This window comes from Lampris incognitus, chromosome 13, assembly GCF_029633865.1.
Source record: "Lampris incognitus isolate fLamInc1 chromosome 13, fLamInc1.hap2, whole genome shotgun sequence".
Taxonomy (NCBI): Eukaryota; Metazoa; Chordata; class Actinopteri; order Lampriformes; family Lampridae; genus Lampris; species Lampris incognitus.
In genome coordinates, this window is record NC_079223.1 from 9844662 (window position 1) to 9866718 (window position 22057).

The 22057-nt window shown below is 45.5% G+C and overlaps 1 protein-coding gene across 2 annotated transcripts in view; it reads right to left on the reverse strand.

Moving 5' to 3' along the window:
* macrod2 (mono-ADP ribosylhydrolase 2) overlaps positions 1–22057 on the reverse strand; it is a 622428-nt gene that overhangs the window by 590019 nt on the left and 10352 nt on the right. For both annotated transcript variants that reach the window (XM_056292387.1, XM_056292386.1), the window contains exon 3: positions 4539–4652. In XM_056292387.1, coding sequence (XP_056148362.1) covers positions 4539–4652 — 114 coding nt within the window. The remainder of the gene's footprint in view (positions 1–4538; positions 4653–22057) is intronic.

Below are 22057 nucleotides of genomic sequence, written 5' to 3' on the forward strand. Positions count from 1 at the left end.
ACTCGATGAAAGCTGAGAGATCCGACTCGAGAAGTTCAGCGACGTGCGAAGCCCGACCTCAGCGCCGCTGTTAACATTGTTTACAGCAAAGGGCCGGTGTTGCTCAACAGTTCTTGGACGAGAGCCACGGCGTCATGGACTACTTGGAAGAATGTTTTGTCAAGTATTTTTGGGAACACACAATCCGAAGACTTCCTCTGAAGCACACACAAAAACTTGCTCACAGTTTCCACCGCTCCTTCTGCGTGAGTCAGGTCAGTTTACCGCCAGTCCCACCTAATTTGTAGTGCTGTTGGGCGGCGAGACCCTCCACGGCGAGGAAACAGCTGCTATGTTCTCCGGCTCGCACAAAGCCGGGCGGCTATTCCAGTATTCCACACCTGAGATCACACAAAAGATCACAGGTGTCCATCTCTCTCGTACTTATCAGGTGGTATGAAGGCACGGTTTGTCCGGAGTGAAATAACACAAGTCGGACCGCTTCTCAGACTGAATACGTGACACTGGGAGGGGGTGGTTGTTAAGCTCACTTGGTACCACCATCACACACGGTTCTCCTCAGAGACATTGCTATTTACGAAGGAGTCACAGAGGGAAATGCACTTTCTGTAAGACTTGCGCAAAGAAATTACTGGGGAAAAAATCTGAAATGGTTTCTCATCCGGCTGAGAAACACGGACGACAAACCTTTCACGTCTCGTGTGTGACGTCTTGACCTTTGAATGCTTTCAAATCTCATCCCGCTCATGTCTGATTTACGAGACGTCTTAAAATTGTCTTTTAAAATCTGTCTTAATATCTTTGGCTATGCCATTCGTAAGGATATGACACTTTATACCTCTTCTGTAATGTCAACCAGGTTGTAAAGCCCCCCCATGGCTTGCAGAAGGACCAGCGGCCATAGTGGAGTCAGCTGGCAGGTGGTCTCATAAAGTATGAAGCGTAAAAAGTACCAGGCCCCCCCCATAGCTGTGCACGGAGTACCCGGACCACGACACCAGACAAACGTGTCGCCGTGTAATAAGTGAACTTCAAAGTGCCAAAAGTTTGTTTTACCATAGCAACTGGAACGTGTTTTTAGCCTCGCATGCTCAGTCAATGCGCGGTCACGTTCGCAATGCATCCCCATTGTTTAGCGTTGCAGTCATTGGTGGTGAGAAAAAGAAATGGACTGGAAAGTCCACTTCTATTTTCTTATCGTATCAACCACCTGTAAAAAGACAATTGGTATACAGGAAGAATAGACCAACATGTGCCAACTGTTAAAGGGGAGGAGGCGTTCTGGCAAGAGTCAGCAGTTCCTTCAACCCCTCAGACGCTGTCAGTGTGATAAACAGACTGAACTGGCCCCTGGCCAGCACACAGCTCAATTAAGGCCTGAATGTCTCTCAGCGGCTACATGGAGCCTAATATGCCGATTATTATCGGTTTAAAAACCCGAACGGAATGAAAATGCTCCATGTAAATATCTCAATCACAATAAACAGGCCCAAACTAATCTGCAGAGGGGTGGTTTAAACCTTTTCGTTGAGCGATCAAGAGAAAAACTGTAACGTGTCAACAATTCGACCTTTTTTTAACTGTGTTCTATAAAGTGTCCTCGAGTCCTCTGAAAGGCGCCCACAAATAAGACGTATTATTATTATTATAACCTTTCTGGCTGCGTTCTGCTGAGCATACCCTGCTACGTCATTTCGGTTGTCAGTTGACGGCTTGGTTTTTTTTCTCCGTCCATCCATTATCTGAACCGCTTATCCTGCTCTCAGGGTCGCGGGGATGCTGGAGCCTATCCCAGCAGTCATTGGGCGGCAGGCGGGGAGACACCCTGGACAGGCCGCCAGGCCATCACAGGGCCCACAACCCCCCCCCCCCCCACACACACACACACACACATACCTAGGGACAATGTAGTACGGCCTATTCACCTGACCTACATGTCTTTGGGCTGTGGGAGGAAACCGGAGCCCCCGGAGGAAACCTACGCAGACATGGGGAGAACATGCAAACTCCACACAGAGGACGACCCAGGACGACCCACCAAGGTTGGACTACCCCGGGGCTCGAACCCAGGCCAGGACCTTCTTGCTGTGAGGCGGCCGCACTAACCACTGCGCCACCGTTTTTTTGTTTTTTGTTTTCCTTTCTTTCCAAATTGTCACAGCTTTCAATTGATTTTATGGTTTGCCTGTTTAATTTTATGGCTTTTATCCGATCGTCGATTGTTGTACAGACTTGATCGCCCTGAAGTTCTGTAGTGCCGGCGGCCGTATGTGGCGAGAACCGTATGGACTCAATCCTCAGCCGTGGTCGTGGGCGACGGTTACGTTTACACGTCATCACTGAGCCTTTTTTGTCCGATTTCTGGAAATACAGCCGATTATTGTTTAATTCATGACCGGATTCTACCGTGTCTCGGCTGTGGCCACCTAACACTCAGACTGGGCTTTCCTGGCTTTGCTCAAGATCGCCGATCCCTGAATTTGTACTGCCGGCGGGTTCTGCCGCTACCTAGCACCGGCTTGTTTTTAGCCACAGTGGCTAGCTAGCGCGCCAACACTCGCCGGGTCTGGCATCCTTCTCTTATGGACCGCGGAACCGGTCAAACATGTAAAAAAACAGAATAAATAAAACTCCAATCCATCTGTAGCCACATAGTATATCATAAACCGCTTCTTTGTGTGCCCCCCCCCCAGCAGCCTATCAGAGAGCAACAAACTGTTATTTAATAATGTACTGGCTAATTGTGCCAAGTGAAGTGAATCGAGTTTTCCCACGCCGCGTCATTCTTGGCTATCCAGTTAGCCTCTTACTTCAGTAAAAGCTAATAGAGACGACGTTTTCCCGGGGCAATGCCAATGAGAGTTGGGAAGGGGACCGCTGTCAGGGATTATTTTGGCAAACGGGGGACGTTTGGGGGACTGCCAGGGCCTTGATCCGGCACAGCGACACACGGAGACAGCTCCTCCGCAATATTCAACCGGCTCTCCGAACAGCGTGTTGGCGGGAATATGTGGCACCGGAAGTCCAGTCGGTTCCAAGCCGGGGGGCGGGTCGGGGGGCGGGGTGGGCCCCGACCAATTCGAAATAAACTCTCAATATTGGACGCCTAGACGGTAGGAAAACAAGAAATAACGACCTATTCAAACAAGTCCACACACACAAACAAAAGAAAAAAGTCACACAGCTGTTCCGATTCGATGCATAGGCGCAGGTAAACACCGGTTATTACATCACATTACATGTAAACAGCTGACCCGGGGTCTCCGGTCAGGATGCTAAAAACAAAAAAGTGTGCATGTAAACCCAACATGACCGCCGCTGCTAAAACGGTATAAATCAGTGTCATACAGAAAAACCCCAACCTCCTGTAATTACATCGATTAGTTTCCCCTCACAGTCATTTGAGTAGAGAAAACAAAGCTGGTAATTTGAGAGGCACGAGAGCCATAATTCATCTTCACCGTTTCAGCCGGTCTCGTCGGTTTAATTAGAGTATTGACCTCAAAGCATAACCGAGTAATGCGGATCGTTGATGAAGCGAAGGTGACTTACACGGGTTCTCGGAAGGCCCCAGGAACACTCCTCCGCACATGAGGCGATACCACTGTGCGGTCGCCTTGACTCTCAGCATTCACTACCACCGAGGCCTACACTTGTAATAACCCCTACTGGCGTGGCACATGAAGCCTGTCAGGGCCATAATAAACGCTACACTTGTGAAGGAGTCTATTGATGAATCGATATTATCGTCATAATATCTAGATGTGTTGCATCCTTACCCTAAATCTTTGTCTTTGGGATGTTGCTGAGGATGGCTTACTTCCATTCTAACAAGTCTTCTCTGAGTGTTAACGTCCATCTCCCTTACCCACTTAATGGTGTATTTCTTTTACACAACAGGCACAGTGGAAAGATCCCTGTAAAAGCAACACTGGACAAGAAGGACACACATATGGAAGACACGTATGTGTGCAACAGGCCATTGTGAGCAGAGCCCCAAGCTGGTACTGGTTCTGTAGCTGCAAAGCAGCCGTCAGCAACAGGCAGAGACAAAAGGTCGACTAATGTCTCAGCACCTCTGACAAGGCGTGTGGGTTTTGAGGAGCCTTCACAAAGCCACATAACACAAACACCAATAGATCCGGTTTGCTCCTGCTTCACCTCTGGATGACTGCTCACTGCCTCTTTTGGAGAGTCAGTATTTGCCCCTCAGCGTTGCAGAAGTACGCCCCCGCAACTCCCATAAGATGCATCGGTTATGTGTCTGTTCAGCCCAACATGGCTGTGCTACAAAGGTGAGAGGAAGAGAGATGCGATGAAGAAGCCTTCGAACGGCTGCCGAAACCAAATATTCACCGACATCCGGCGTTCACATAAATCAGTTCGTCATGTAATTGCTCTCAGCTATTCAATCTAGCCTTCTTCGGGAGGCAGCACTTTCTACATTGCAACACTAGAGGGCAGCAGAGGACAACCCAAAAAAAGCTGCACACGCTGCCCAAACAGCTCGGAGCACCACACACTTGCTGAGTACTTACCAGCATTGACTATGGCGTCCACCTCCAAGATGGTGATGTCTCCTTTGTAGAGAGACACTTTGTCGCTCACACGTGTGCCGCCGTCGAGCTCCTTCCCTTCTTCTTTGTTGCTCACTGGGGAACAAATGGGAGAGGAATTTATTGCACCGTCGCATCGCGGGAGGACTCGTGGAGAAAGTGCACATGGGGTACAAAAGGGGGATAACTTGATGATCAAATGTAATTACAATTGTGAATATTACACATATAGATGAGCAACGTTTCCATTCAGAGGTGATGGCTGCATCCTGAGAGAATATTCTCACACTGGGCTCAAGGGACCCCGGTGGAAGGGGGGGGGGTGCATGCCATGTGCATCAAAACCCTCCCTGGAAGGCCACACTGTGAAAAGCACCCTGAAAAACTACCCGGATTGAGCCGTTTAAGATCTTCTTCTCTTTGTCGGCAGCCCAGTGTTATATGACTCTAGACTCCATGAAGATTCAGGGTTCAGACAGGGGCAGTGAAGTGGACTGCTGTGCTACAAAGGCATTTTCTCAACGCCGCCTGCGTCCTCCAAACTCTGCGCACAAACGCCACGTGTCCCAGAGAGACAGTAGGCGGATCCCTGCGTGCTGGTGACCCGCCCCTTACGCAGGAAGTCACCTGTGAGGACTCAGGACCAATTGCCAGTTGATGGGTAGCATGGGGCGCACCTGTGTCTAATTCCCCCCCCCCTTTTTTTTCTTCTCCCCAATTGCACTTGGTAAATTACCTCACTCTTCCGGGCCGTCCCGATCTCTGCTCCACCCCATCTGCCGATTCGGGGGTGGGGGGTAGGGGGGCTGCCGCACGATTTTGTTTCCGTACCCGTTTTCCGGGAACTCTGCCTCTGATTGGCTAGTACTCGTTGCCTCCGTTGATTAGGTTGGTTAGGGATACGGTTAGCCAATCAGAGATAGAGTAGGGGCGGGTCTTCCCGGAATCCCGGTGAACGCGCTCGCAACGAGTACTAGCCAATCAGAGGCAGAGTTCCCGGAAAACGGGTACGAAAACAAAATCACGCCACACTACCACACGCCTCCTCCGATAATGTGGAGTCGCCAGCCGCTTCTTTTCACCTGGCAGTGAGACGTTTCACCAGGGGGGCGTAGCGCGTGGCAGGATCACACTACTGTAAACTACTAATAAGACCCGTTAGTCCCCTAGCTAACGGGTCTGACCCTTTAGCCGAGCGGTTAGTGACGCCGCCTTGTGGTGCAGTACACCCCGTATCGAATCCCGCACCGGGCGAGAAAATAACCGGTTACACAAGTGATTCGAAAGAGGGGCGCCCCCTAGCTGCTGTCCCCCCACCGGCAAAGCGGCTACACCTCCAAGTTCCACGAAAGAGCCCAACGCTTGCTACAGTAGTTCGTCAAAATCGATAACATGATACACATACAAAGCAAAAGAAAACCCCACCGTTACTCAGGAAGCACGACGTTAGACTATAGGGGTGGCTAAATTAATGGCTCCGAGCTGCCTCCATACAGGGAGCAATTCCTTGGGCCAGTTCAGTCTAACCTCGGAGCAAAGGGGGGGCAAAACAGGGGCGGATCTACAGGGTGGCAAGGGGTGGCAGCTGCCACCTCTGGCACACAGTCTTGCCACCCCATTTATAAATCAGATAATATGTTTTTAAAGTATATTTTATGTACATGCATGGTGAAGGTCAATGAGACCCGCGCCAAACTCATCTCAAACAGAAGCCGCCGATTTAGAATCCCCCTCCCCCTCACAGGCGCGGATCTACAGGGGTGGCAAAGGAGTGGCAGCTGCCACCTCTGGGACACAGTCTTGCCACCCCAGGAAAAAATCTCTAGATCCACCGCTGGGGCAAAATAAACCATGTTATAAAAAAGGCAAAGCAGCAGTGGTGGCAACCCTCAAAAGAAACAGCAGCGGTAAGTACAGGCATACTCTTGAGTCAGACTTACAAAGTAATGTAAAAAATAAAGGGAAAATATCTTCGAGCACATCAAGCACCGCCTTGTATCGTGGGGCTCCGTGGTCCCTCTGGAGTGTGCTATGACTGTCTTTACTGGGTACTCACTCCTGTTTGAGGACAATTATTAATCAGCAGTGCTGGACCATCAAAAGAACGAGACCAAAGCAGAGATTTCCATCACCTTACTTCCTGCTCAGGCACAGAGAGGCCGAAGGCTGCAGGAGGCATCAACATTTGGGCTTCAAATAACTCGGCCTGGGAGAACTGCCGCCAAACTAGCCTGGTCTACATGTACTCCCTGTAATAAGGGTGGGGGGGAGTGTGGGCGTCCGGGTGGTGTGGCGGTCTATTCCATCCCCTACCAACATGGGGATCGCCGGATCGAATCCCCGTGTTAACTCCGGATTGGCCGGGTGCTGAATGTGGGTATGTGTTGTGGTCGCTGCGTTAGCGCCTTCTCTGGTCGGTCGGGGCGCCTGTTCGGGGAATAGTGTAACCTTGCCCGGTGCGGGATTCGATATGTGGTGTACCGCACCACAAGGCGACATCAATAACCGCTCGGCTAAAGGGTCAGACCCGTTAGCTAGTGCCTAACGTGTCTTATTAGTAGTTTACACTTGCATGCTTTTGTGTTAAACGTCCACTCGCTTTGTTTTGCAGTGTGTGTGAGCTCTGGGCACAAGCATGTGGTGTGCTGATCATCTATTAAGTCCTTCCCCCTGCCATCGCCCCCCCCCCATTACTAATACAAATGATAAAGATTTGTTTCTAAATAAAATCGCTAACAACATTCTGTGCTTCATAGCAGTTTCCGGTGCTTTTATAAGAGTATCAGTTAATAAAGCAAATGTTCTTTTGGTTGAATTTGGAGGCACGTCTCTGCTTCTTTAAACATATCGGTGTGCATATCTTGAAGTAGTGCCGAGAGTGTATTTCCTGGGGTACAATTCCCTAGGTGGCATTGACGGCACCTAGGGAACCTGTTGAAGTATCCTACCCCTAGTAGTCCCTGTTACACAAATACAGAACACCGTTAAACTACTGCATTTTGGTTTTGCAAACACAAAATATACCGATCAAACAAGCGTATTTCTAATACGTCATGCTTCAGAAGCAAATACAGCACGTCTCACAAGTACAAAAATAAATCTCCAAAGACAAAAAAAAAAAATCACGACTTTTGGCACAATCTTTCTTCCTACAGAAGTCCTCCGACGACTCCTCCGTCCTCGGCTGCATTACGGATGACAATGAGGGGGGAGTACAGAGACCTGGTGGAGCGCTTCATGAAGTCGTGCGACAACAACCACCTCCAGCTTAACATCAGTAAGACCAGTGAGATGGCGGTGGACTACTGACGGAGCAAGAAGGGGACCCCTGATCCCATCACCATCCGGAGGGAGAAGGTGGGGATAGTAAGCACCTACAAGTTCCCGAGAGTACAAATGAATAACAAACTGGACTGTTCTGAGAATGTTGAGGCTAATGGGGAGGAGGATCTCATTCAGTCACAGACTCGTTACCCCCGGCAAACCATGAAACGTCTTGGCCAGTGTTTTGTACCAACAGCCATCAGGCTCCATAACAAGCCTGCCCCCTCGATTCAGTACCACAATTACCACCTGCCCCCCCCCCAGCCACCTATACCTACTGACATAGATCTATTATATCTGATAGATCCCTTATACCTGACAACCTACATCTCATATCTACTGATGTTGTATTGTATGTATGCCCAATCTATTGATTGTTGTTTGTCCAGGCAGACATGAATGATGACGAGGCCAGGATTAGGCTAATAGGGTTATGCTAATGCAGTTATGTTAGATTCTTTGAGGTGCCAGGATTATGCTATTGAGGTTTTGGCTGTTCCCTTCCACACTGGGGTTTTAGTATAGATCTGATCCTGACCTGATGTTGTGAACTGTCCTGGACTATTGATTTTAGAACTTGCACAATTTAATTACAATGCATTGCTGCTATTTGGTGACTGTTTACGATATTGATTTTAGAATTTGTACAATTAATTACAATGCATTGCTGCTATTTGGTGACTGTTTACGATATTGATTTTAGAACTTGTACAATTAATTACAATGCATTGCTGCTACTTAGTGTGGACATGTGATTATTCCTGTTTTGACAAAATACTGTTGATATTTAACGTCTGATGCAGGCTATACTACCTACGCCTGAATTTCCCCCACAGGGATCAATAAAGGTTCTTATATTTCATCAATCCTTTCATGATTGCTGAATAATTCACCTTCGACAACAGCAGGTAGCACTATGAGTCAATTTAAAGGCGCCGGGAAGTTGAGCAGAGCCGAGTGGACGTAGCCACCATGACGTCACCCATTGGTTTGTGGACTACCGTTTCAAAGCCTCGAATATCTCTCTGAAATATAGATAGATCATATATATCGGGCCTATTCAAAATCTTTAAAGGAAGTAAGTCTGTAACAGTTGGGAGTATAAAGGGGAAATTGGGCAGCCCTAACGCACAGATTTGTTAATAGGAAATTTTTTTGAGGTATTGGGATAGAACAGTATGTTACTATTGATGTCCTTGTATAAAATTTTTACTACTGAAAAGAAGTTTTCTCCAAAGCCAGACAAATATAAAAGCTTATATATAAATGGGTGTTCCACTGTATCAAACGCTTTATAAAAGTCAAGAAATACAATGACCACCTCTGACTCCACATATTCTGAGTAGTCATATTCCAGTAATACAAGATCTATTTACGGAAATTTGACAGCCTTACAGGCAGTTTAGAAATCTCAAAATCATTTCTCAACAAAAATTCCAACCCTTCAACTTTCTGGAATAAACATTTTGGTATATTCAAACCATATAGAACCAGGCTTTGCCAAAAAAAGCTTTTATCCAATTCAACTTGAACATTCCGATCATAGATTCAAATTCCATGGCTTTCAGACCACCATTGTTGGTCTTTGTTAGATTTTTGTTTGTTTTTTTAGATAGTGGGATTTATTTTTCCATATAAAACTAAAAGTTACAGACTTCACCTTTTGAATCATTTCAGGGGAAACATAAAGAGAATGACATGGATAAATTAGTTTATTTTGCTTTTGTCAATAGAATTCTACCCAAAATAGAAAGATCTCTTATGAGCCTTTCTTGTACTTGCTAGTTTTTTTTGGTTCTTTTCTTTCTATCGTTAGACATTATTATACACAGATATTTTATTTCAGTTTTAACAGGAATTGATTCAATAATTGTCTCGACACAAGGATAAAGAGGTGACTTTTTTTTCCCCAATCTAAACACAGACCAGATGCTCTAGAGAAGATTGAAATTATGTCCAGGCTTTTTCCAATTATACATTTGTCTTTTAAGGAGATTACTGTGTCCTCTGTAAATTGACTAATTCGGTATTAATAACCAAAATGCTGATTCCTTTATATGAGGATGGTTCACAATTGAGTAAGCTAGAATTTGCATATATATTTTAAACAACTTTGGTGAAATTGGGTAACCTTGGCTCATCCTGCGGAAAACCTTACATTTTGGTGTCATTCCAGGGTTGAGGTATATATAACCATGAATGTCATTATAGAACGTTTTAATAACCTTGCAAAACCCTTCTCCAAAACCAAGTTTTCTGAGCGGTGTAAACATAAAACCGGCATTAATGGCGTCAAATGCTTTGAAAAAGTCTGTCTGACTGAATAAATGATTGCTAGTCAATCATATCCAGAATCAGTCTAACATGGTTATGAGTATATCTTCCCTTAATAAAAGCTGATAGATATTCCTCTACAAGTTTTCCGAGGACAAGTTTAAGACAACTGGCAAATACTAAGGTGAATAATTTGTAAAGTAATTAGTCTCCAATTATCTAACAACAGCTAGTCTTCCTTGGGTTTAGGTAGCGAGATTATTAAACCCGTTTTTACAGTAGGGAATAAACACCCTTTTTGAATACATTCCAAAAATTCTTAATATAATGACTTCCTAAAATCATCCCCAAAGCATTTTACAAATTCAGATGTGAAACCGTCAATTCCTGGTTATTTACCATTTTTCATTTATTTTAATGCCACATCAATTTCCATTATAGTTAATTCCTCATCAAGTAAATATCCTCCTCATTTTTTTTATGTCATCTTTGTTTTCAAATAGAAAGTCACATTCTGATTTCTTATAGTTTGATTTATAAAGGTTACGATAAAAAAAGCTAAATCTCATCCTAAACCAGATTCTGATCCTCTATTGCATTATCATTGGTCATAAGCTTGTTTATTTCTTAGTCTAGCTTAGTTTTTCAAGGCCAAAGAAGTAAGATGTACTTTTTTTTTCACCCTGTTCGATCCGTCTAGCCTGTTATTGACTATAAGGCCCATTTGCTCTCACCGTGTACATCTCATCCAACTGGGACTGCTAGGATTGTAAGTCTATAGTTTTCTAACGATAGTTGTATGTTATTTGCTAATGAATTAATTTTATCAACCAATTCCTTTTGTTCACCATCCCACTTCTGACGCCAATGTAGCGAATTCAGGGGGCAGCCGGGAATCGCCGCACCTGGGATGTGAACCCAGGTCTCCTGCACCTGGGGCAACTACATTAGCCAGTCGACTAAAGGGTTTGACCCACTAAAGGGTCCAAGGGCAGCACAGTGGCGCAGTGGTTAGCATGGTTGCCTCACAGCAAGAAGGACCTGGGTTCGAGCCTCAGCGTAGCCCAACCTTGGGGGGTCGTCCCAGGTGGTCTTCTGTGTGGAGTTTGCATGTTTTCCCTGTGTCTGCATGGGTTTCCTCCGGGTGCTCCGGTTTCCTCCCACAGTCCAAAGACATGCAGGTCAGAAGAATCAGCTGTGATAAATTGTCCCTAGGTGTGAATGTGTGTGTGTCAGCCCTGTGATGGCCTCACAGCCTGTCCAGGGTGTCTCCCCACCTGCTGCCCATGACTACTGGGGTACGCTCCAGCATCCCCGCGACCCTGAGAGCAGGATAAGCGGTTTGGATAATGAATGAATGAAGTGACATGTTTTTACCTGTGTCAATGGTTATTTGTTTGACCTTAAATCATTTCCATTTATTCATAATAGACGTGTCTAGCTTTTCAACCCCCTCAATGACAGTATTCACTTGTTCACAAAACCCAACATTCTGTAGCAAGTTATTATTCGATTTCCAAATATTAGCAGAGATCTGAGTTTGCGTGGACACTGAGAAGGACAGACTAATCATACAGTGAGTGGTCTGTGAGTGGAGAAGCTGAAATTCCACAAAATCTGAAATACCATTACACAGCTCACAAGAGATAAGCCAATAATCTGGTCTTGAACATTGACCATTTCCTGAAGAGCTAAATCATGTCTGCCGAATACAAGTCGGGTTAGATATTCTCAGTAGTCAATCACATGTGCTGTTGTACACAAATTTAATATAGTGACATTATATTCAGGATGTGGGCTTCTATGATGTATTCAGTCTAGCCATGAACCAGGGGCTATATTAAAGTCTCCACCCATTATCACTTTATCTTAAGTATGTATAGGTTATTTTCCTTTCGCAAACATATCTCTGTTAAGAACTTTTTTATTATATCCATAGATACACAGTAAGATATAATGTTTGTCATTTACTCCACTACCACCATGAACCATCTGTATCCCTTCTATGGTCAATTACAACGCCTAGAAATCTGGTAAAATAATACCATTACTCCAGCCGAATGTGAAGTTCCTCATGCAAAAAGGGGCAGAATCCCCCCCCCCACTGGATTTTCCAACATTTTTCTTCAGTCATAATAAAATTAGTCTCTTGTAAAAAAAAACATTTTGTTATTTGTTCCTCACAAAACAAAGCAGCTCACATTCCCGGTTGTTGCAGCTACTGACGTCAGTTAAAGTGGACACGAAGCGGTCATCCCCACTCTAATTAACAATCATATAACAAACGTGACAAATGTGAACATATAAGGAAAAAGAAGAAGCCCCGTTCCGTGGCGAGGGGGGCCACCGACTTGCGGTACTATAACTGTGACGTCACGGGGTTGGCTGGGCATGGCTGAGTTCAGCAGATACAACGGTAGCGATGGTGAAAGAGAGAAAGAGACAGGGAACGTTTGAGACCGAGGAGCCACAGGACAGAAGAAGAAGACAAAAGGGAGGCCACAATTGTATTGCTCCCGGATGTAAAAAGGAGCTTTACAGAGTTTTAGCCAAGTGCAGAACACTCCGAGTCTTTATGCACGCTCGATAATCCAGGTAAGAAAATCAAAGAAAGTTGAATCAGTTCATCTGGACACAACGCTTATTGAGAGAAACGTTTCATCACTCATCTAAGTCAGTGTTTCTCAACCCAGTCCTCAAGGACCCCCTATCCTGCAGATTTTCATTGTAACCCTGCATAGGTAGCCCTGCTTGTACTTATTCGACCAATCATCTCGCAGCACTTAATTATGCAAGGTGTGCAACATCTGACAAAATTCATTGCTGATTGGTTGAATAACTACAAACAGGTACCTATTCAGGGTTGCAAAGAAAATATGCAGGATAGGGGGTCCTTGAGGACTGGGTTGAGAAACACTGATCTAAGTGACCTCTTCAGTCTAAACTGACTGCAGGTGTCCCCACCCTTACACACAATACAGTGGGATAACGACCAAAACCAACGACCAGTTTCACGTGCAAATAGGCATGACGATTAACTAGAGTTACAATGGCCAGCTCAGTTCGAAAGTTTCAGCCTGCCTCAGCAACGCGAAGACGCCGCCGTCCATCATCAGCAGAGACGAGAGGAAAGCTCTCACAACTCTCAGTAAGGACAATAACATCATCATCCCTCCGGCAGACAAAGGCAGACGCGCTGCTGTATTAAACCAGACAGACTATCATGAGACAGTTATGACGTTACTTACTGACATGAATACTTATGAGCCCCTGGAACAAGATCCAGTCAGTGGTTACAAGAAAAGGGTGATAGACTGTCTGAAGCTGTTAAACAGAACAGCGCTATTGACAGAATTTTGTACCATAGAATTTTGTACCCAGGGGAAGCTACACCTAGTCTGTATGGTTTACCTAAGATACATAAACAGGTTGTGCAATTACGGCCTATTGTTTGCATGATTAACTCGGTGACCTATAACATCTCTAAGTTTCTGGCATCTATTCTTCACCCGTTGGTAGGCAGTACTGAACATCACATTCAGAACACTATGGGTTTTGTGGATACAGTGAGGGATGTCATTATGGAGGGGGATGACACAATGGTCTCTTATAATGTTAAGTCACTCTTCACATTCCTGTTGATGAAGCAGTGGTGGTAGTCCATATGCAATTACAAAACGACCCCACCCTTAGCAACAGGACCACCTTTAACACTGACCAAGTGTGTCTGTTCCTGAAGTTTGTCTTCAGTTCACGTACTTCGCATACAGGGGGCAGTACTAGAGGTAGAGGCATGGGTGTGCTATGGGTTCCCCAGTCTCACCTGTAGTGGCCAACTTGTATGTATATGGAAGAAGTGGAAAGGAGGGCTCTGATGTCAAAATTAAATGTTAAAATTAAATCTCAGGACATACCACATTTCACCGACCACATTAACTCTGTGGACAACCACATCAAGTTCACCAGGGAGGATGTGAAAAATGACAGGTTAGACTTCTTACACTGTGAAATTGCAATTAGTGATGGGGGTCATTTGATTGTTGATGTTTACCATAAACCAACACATACTGATCAGTACTTAAGGTTCGACTCTCATCATCCACTGGAGCACAAACTAGGAGTCATCAGGACGCTGTACCATCGAGCTGACAACGTCCCACCGACACAGCGGCCGGAGAAGGGGAGAAATCCCACATTAAACAGACCCTGGTTAAGTGTGGGTATCCTAACTGGGCATTTGTCAAAGCCAGGAAGACGCCCAAACCAACCAATCAAACCAGCCCAAACCAGCCGATCAAACAGAGGGGAAGGACAACAGCTGCCTAAGCGTATGTGGTGGGAGGGGCAGAAAAGTTGAGAGTGACCGGGCAAAAAATACATTCATAAATAAATCAATTCAATTCAATTCGATTCAATTCAATTCAATTTATTGTCAATAAAAAAAACTGTGCAGGCACATGCATAAAAATGAAATGAGGGCTGCAGCTTCACCAAACAGTGTAAGACAGACACAGACAAACATAGCAAACATAGTATAAGATAGTATATACAAATGAAGACTAAAAGCTAAGGTAAAAAAAAAAAAAAGAGAACGCATATAAACATTTACAGACATTCAGTGGGTGGCCAGGTTCAGGTGGGTAACAGCTTGGGGAAATAAGCTGTTTTTGAGCCTGGTAGTGTAGGCTCTGAGGCCCTGTAGTGCCTCCCAAAGCACAGGGGAGAGAACAGTCCATGGTTGGGGTGGGTGGGATCTCTGCTGATGCTGAGATCTCTTCGAAGGCAGCGTTTATGATAAATGTCTTTTATGGCTGGGAGCTGGGGACCAGTGATATGCTGGGCCGCCTTGACAACCCGCTGCAGAGTTTTCTGGTCTACTGATGTGCAGTTTGCCATACCACACTGAGATGCAGCTGGTCAGGATGCTCTCTATGGTGCAGTGGTAGAAGTTGGTGAAAAATCTGGGGGATAGACAGGCGCTCCTCAGCCTCCTCAGGAAATGCAGGAGTTGTTGGGCCTTTTTCACAAGGGCCTGGGTGTTTGATGTCCAGGAGAGGTCCTCGCTGATGTGGACTCCAAGGAATTTATAGCTGGAGACACGCTCCACTTCCACCCCATTGACGTGTATGGGGGAGTGGCTGCAGCTTCTAGACTTCCTGAAGTCCACAATCAGCTCCTTCATCTTCTGCACATTGAGGACAAGATTGTTAGTGGTGCACCATGATGTGAGGTGCTGAACCTCATCCCTGTAGGCCGTCTCATCAGTGTTGGTGATACGGCGTATGACTGTGGTTTCATCTGCAAATTCAACAATTACATTTGAAGGCAGAGCTGGCAGGCAGTCGTGGGTAAAAAGGGAGAAAAGGAGGGGCCTCAGAACACAGCCTTGAGGGGCACCTGTGCTGAGGGTCAGGGTGGAGAAGGTGTGGTCACCTAAGCTAACAGACTGAGGTCTGTTGGTCAGGAAGGAAGTAAATAAAAACTGAATAATAAGCCTATAACATTATAGGCTATTTATGTGGTAATTACATGAAGCTTGGCATGGTCTGTCTGTGCTGCACCTTTCTTCGCCATTTCCTGTCATGTCCACAACAGGATGAGGATACTGATTGAACTTGAGTAATGCAACGAACACCAGCTCATCAGTCAGTCACCACCCACTTGTCATGCTGCAAGTGGCTAGCTACAATGAGTCAAAAACAAACTTCACTTGAGCATTTGCATTTAAGCGTTGCTTCCCAACCACAGATGACCCAAGAAGTGCAAAGGAATGGATCCGTGACCCATATGTGAATGGCAAATCGTCCATGTCAGTGCGGGAAGAAGATCAACTCCTCAATCTTGCAAAATCTTTGCCGGCATTCTGGATCAAAGTCAAGGCTGACGATCCTGAGATAGCCACAAAAGCACTGAAAACGTTCCTCCCATTTCCAACATCATATCTCTGCGAAGCGGGGTTTTCTGCAATGATTGTAACGAAAACTAAACTGCAGAATAAACTGGACATAAGGAACACCCCTCGGGTGTCACTATTTCCCACCACCCCTCGATGGCACCGTCTTGCTGCAGGGAAACAAGACCAGGGCTCCCAGTGATTCGGTGATATCGGTGAGTTGCAACGTTTTTATATGTTCGTGTGAAGAAAATATGTGCTGCGTGTTTAATATCCAAACATTAGTTAAATGTTATGATGCTATCGACTTATAAACCTAACCTATACTACGGTCATGATTACCCACCCCCCTTGACCTAGAGGGAAGCTGTAAACGGACTAATAAAAACGTGAACAAATTTAACCGTTAGGTTACCTACTACTTCACATACTTAACATGCAAATAAGAAAAACTCCTTAATGTCAAACAGGTTATTATCAAGTTAGATTTAACGCCATATCAGCTTCTGTTATTATTCAAGCTATATTTTAATAGAGTTCACATGAAACTACACAGGTATGAATATAAAAACAATTCCCAGTACAGCCTGTGGAAGTAGGTCAAATTGCACATTAAATTTAATCTTGAGTTTTATCCCCCAACATTAACCGACCACAAACTGCCAGTTACTGAATTTAATGATCTAAATTTAATTTGAAGACTTTTTTTAAAATTGTAAACTTTGTGATTACCTGTATGAACTGAGACTAACGCTGAGACGGGCCGCACCAATGAACTGATACACTGAATTAGCTAGAAACTAAATTAAAATGAGCCTAACTTGGTGTAAGATAGGTTAGCGCCTGTGGTCATGCACTATGTGACAAAGTGGGTGAGAACACACCATTAGTCCCACCATCTCAATTGTTACCAGGTGTTGGCTTTCCTTGCCACAGTGGTACAGCCTCAGGTGCTGCTGAGTGACTCCAGGGAGTATTTAAGCAGTTGCTCTGAAGTTGTTAGTTGTAGGACGTCAGGGTGTAGATGTGTGCACGTGATGTTAATTTAAGCTAAATTATTGGGAGTTGAGTTTTGTTTAGTTAAGCTGAGTTAACTGTTAATTTGTTTCGTTTGATTTGTACATATTCTTTAGGACGTCGGGTTGAAGATGTGTGCACCTGGTGTTAGTTTAAGCTCCGCTGTTATGAGTTGAGTTTTGTTCAGTTAAGATGAGTAACTGTTGTTTTTGTTTTATACAGATTCTTTTGTTTCCTGTGTGGCTACACCCTGTAAATAAATCACTTATTAAATGAAAATAGTTAAGGTGAGTAACTGGTAATTTGTTTTATACAGATTATTTTGTTTCCTGTGTAGCTACACCCTGTAAATAAATCACTTATTAAATGAAAATAGTTAAGGTGAGTAACTGGTCATTTGTTTTAGTTTTATACAGATTCTTTTGTTTCCTGTGTAGCTACACCCTGTAAATAAATCACTTATAAAATGAAAACGGTTGTGAGTCTGCCTCCTACATTTTAGTCACTCAGGCCAGGCTTCCCCACTTTTGGTGGCAGCAGCGGGATCCAAGCCAGTAGGAGGCAGTGAAGGAGATGCCAACTTGAGAAAGGAAACTTCAAGCAACTGGTGTGCCTGAGGTCCGTGACCAGCACAGGGCAACGCTCGGCTGCCGGATCGAATAGGTTGTGCTGAACTGTCCAGTCTCTGGCGACGTCTGGTGCGGAAGCAGTTTGACCAGGGTGACAGTATGGAGCAGGAAGACAAGCAGCAGGAGCAGAGGTGGAATCGAGTCCAGGAGCAATGTGTCCAGCTTTGGCATGGGGTGCAGCAGGAAACATCGGAAGTGTCTGCGGCTGTTGGAAGGTGCAGCAACCGTCTGTGGCCCCTCCGCCGAGCTCAGGGCGGAGCAGTCTGATGGCCAAGCTATTTGGGAGAGGCCTGATGCCCAACCATTGGGGGCATCCAGTGGAGAACATTTCAGTTGGGTGAGGTTCCCTGACTGGGGAGGTCCAAGGATTCATGACACTGCTGACTTCCGGTCCTGTGACCCTGAAGAGTAACGGTCTTAAGAGGGGGTGACAAAGTGGGTGAGAACACACCATTTGTTCCATCATCTCAATAACTGTTACCAGGTGTTGGCTTTCCTTGCCACAGTGGTGCAGCCTAAACTCGGGTGCTGCTAATTGATTCCAGGGAGTATTTGGGCAGTTGCTCTGAAGTTGTTAGTTGTAGGATGTCAGGGTGTAGATGTGTGCACATGATGTTGAGTTTTGCTCTGTTAAGACGAGTAACTGTTAAGCCGCTTATCCTACGTAGGGTCGCGGGATGCTGGAGCTCTATCCCAGCAGATAAATGGTTTGGCTAATAGACGGATGGATGTAGCTACACCCTGTAAATAAATCCCTTTTATTAAATGGAAACAGTTTTGAGTCTGCCTCCTACATTTTAGCCACTCCGGCCAGGCTTCCCCACACACTGTTAAATAGTTGGCATCCTACTCACGACACAATAACGAGTTTAGATTTTTTTTCACTAGCAACAACCACACGCTCAAACCTTTTAGCTGCTCATTTTGTTTGACTTAGCTTAGTCTTGGATAGCTAGACAGAACGCCAAAAATTTCAAGACAATTCAATTCTGGCAGCGGGCGTGAGATGAACATGACCAGGACAGTTTCACAGGATTGCGCCCACTTGTTGCTCCACCTGACAAATTGCCCGCGCCTACCCACTCGCCTCTCATCAAAAATGAATTAAGCGTGTCAGTCGCTCCGCATCTGAAGACCATTATGGTCAAAGTCTTTCTGGTATTGTAATGGCTAAACCAAGCGAACGACTTTGACTCTAGAAGACAGCGGATGCAGCTCCATGGAAACACTCATATGAAACACTGGCCAAATGGTGTGACTAAAAAACTGCAGTAGAACACAAAGATGGCGAGAACATCAAAACAAACTAATTGCCTCATGGGTAGACCCCCCCCCTGAAAAAAAAAGACATCACGGATGGGACAGGACAGAATCTTGGTTTTGTTTCGTTTTGTTTTTTTACTTTATGGCATTGGGATGGGGCAGGGATATTTATGTGGGAGTGGGATGAGACAAGAGTGAAAATCAACTGTGTCACCCTCTAGTTTGGAGTAGGACAGGTTTTTGTGTTCTTTTGTTTTTATTTCTGGTTCTTGCTACCATTCTGATTGTCCTCTTCCTGTACAAACTTGTTATTGCCTTTTTAACTTGTGATGAAATGTTTTAGTTTTGATATTGGAAACAACACATCTTTGACTTTAATTAGTGAATGAACCTGTGTGCCCTTTATTGGATCACATGTCTCATATTGTGACATTGCGATTATCTCCCTGGGTGGAAGTCTCGGGGTGGTGTAGTCAGGCCAGTAGTGGGGGCATGGTGGCCCAGTGGTTAGCACTGTCGCCTCATAGCAAGAAGGTCCTGGGTTCGAACCCAGGGGTTGTCCAACCTTGGGGTCATCCCAGGTCATCCTCTGTGTGGAGTTTGCATGTTCTCCCCGTGTCTGCGGTGGGTTTCCTCCAGGTGCTCCGGTTTACCCCACCATCAAAAAACACATGCGTGTTAGGGTTAATACTCCTGTCTGTGCCCTTGATCGAGGCATGGCAAGACGAACTGGAGTTGGTCCCCGGGTGCTGCACGGCGGCTGCCCACTGCTCCTAGCTACACAGCTAGCATGGCTTAAATGCAGAGAGTGATTTCCCCATGGGGATCATTAAAGTATATAAAAAAAAAAAATATATATATATATATATATATATCCTTAAATCTTACACCTAAGCTTCCGCTCCAGCAACATGTGTAAACCGCATACTTTTTTTAAATCCTGATGGTGGATTGAGTCCAAATATGTGCACATGATTAAGGGCTCGTGCATGTGATGATGCCCCTGGCATCAAAATCTCACTTCAGCAAGGTACCCGAAGTTGCCAACCCTGAGTAGGGCGTTTGTAAAACACGTTTTGTTCGTTAAGTTTTGGCAGGAAATTAGCGCCATACGACGCCCCGAATGTGGTTTTTAAAACAGGGCAACCTAGACGTAAACTAGATTGAAACACTGAACAGTGCAAGTTGTGCCTTCAAAAATCTGGCATGGATTTGAATTCGGCATACGCACACTGCTCGAAATGGTCTATTGCAGTTGTGTGCCCTGCTTTTTTTTCTCTTTCTTTTTCTTTCTTTTTTTGACGGTTAAAAAAAAACAGTACAGGAAATCGATACTGAGTGTTGACCAATTTCTCTGGAAAAAGAAACTTGAAGAAGAAGCTACGAGGATGACAAGCTCAAACATGAATCTTTATTTGGCTGTCCTTCCTTGAAGAGTACAGTACGCTCACGAGCTTGGAGAGCCTGACAGACGGCTCCGAACTTGAAAGACGTGTTGGATATTTGGTTAACAGCGATGATGTATCATCCACCAGCTCCTCACAACTCACTGCGCTCAGCCCACGCTGGCTGTCGGACAGGCTCGAATATGCTGTTACACGATGAGGAAAACTCAGACAACTGCCTTTTGTTTATCAACCAGGCGCCCGTAAACAAGACGCCGTGCTGCTGCACCCCGTCACGTATTTGAAAAAACATCAGCGTAAATGATTTGTCATGAGGCCTCTTTAGCTCGTGCGAGGTATTTCTAATAGCGTGTTTGCCATTCCCTCCTTCACAGCGAGAACCTGACACCGTTTCAGGTGGAAGGGGTGTTGCCAGGGTGTTGCCATAACCCCTACTGTAGCGTCACGTAATCAGCCACGGCACAGTACTTCCTACACCTACACCTACCTTGCCAGATGCCATCGCAACAGGGTTTTGCCATCTGTATTACGCCCCCCCCTTTCTCCCAGTTGCACTTGGCGAATTCGCCGCCCCACCCCTTCTGCCGATCCGGGGAGGGCTGCAGATGACCACATGCGCCCCCCGCCCCCGACAGTGAGGAGCCTCACCAGGGAGACGCAGTGCGTGGGAGGACCACGCCATTCCCCCCAGTCCCTCCCCGAACAGGCGCCCCGACCGACCAGAGGAGCCGCCAGTGCAGCGACCAGGACACATACCCACATCCAGCTTCCCAACCGCAGACACGCCCAATTGTGTCTGTAGGGACGCCCAATCGAGCCGGAGGCAGCACGGGGACTCGAACCGGCGATCCCCGCGTCAACGGAATAGACCGCTACGCTACCCAGACGCCCTACATGTCCTCTTTATAGTGCATCTGTTTCTTCCTTTTAGGAAAAAAAAATAAAACAAAGTTTTAGCCTGGGCCATTGGCCAAGTAAAAATAGAACATCAGATTCCTGAAAAGGAAGTTTTGTCAGATCTGATTATAGATAAAAACACAAACAAACCACATCCCTTCCAAACACAAATCATAACTCTAAATATGGGGCTTGTCCTAGTTTAGTAGTAACTAAACAGCCAGAGCAAATACTGTATTGATCATGTATTGGTAAACCTCAGCCTGGTCTGTGCCTATTTCAGCTTAAATAGACTTAAACAGACTTAATCAGACTTAAATAGACTTAAATAGACTTAAATAGACTTAAATAGACTGAACGTTGCTGCAAATTAAGTGGGGATTTCTACACCGTCGCCTGCCAACCAAGGAAAGTTGGGTTCATCTGTCAGCCCACAAAGCTCATTTAAATGCACAACAAAGTACAGGCTAACAAAGTCAATCTGCTTCCATTTGGTGGGGGAAAGGATAAAGCCTGCAGACAACTTCTACAGGAAACACTGCTTTGGCAGAAACACTGCTGATGTTATGCAGACAAACACAACACGTCTATATCCTGATTATTAATGCTCAGTTCTCAGAGATGTGCATTATGATTATGATAACTATCAGTATTTGGAAAATTATTTGAACCCAGCCAATGAGGATGCACAAGCCAGTGGTGCCGGTCCCAAGCCCAGATGAATGGAAGGGGGGGGGGGGGGGTTGCGTCAGGAAGGGCATCCGGTGTAAAACCTTTGCCAAATCAAATATCTATCCA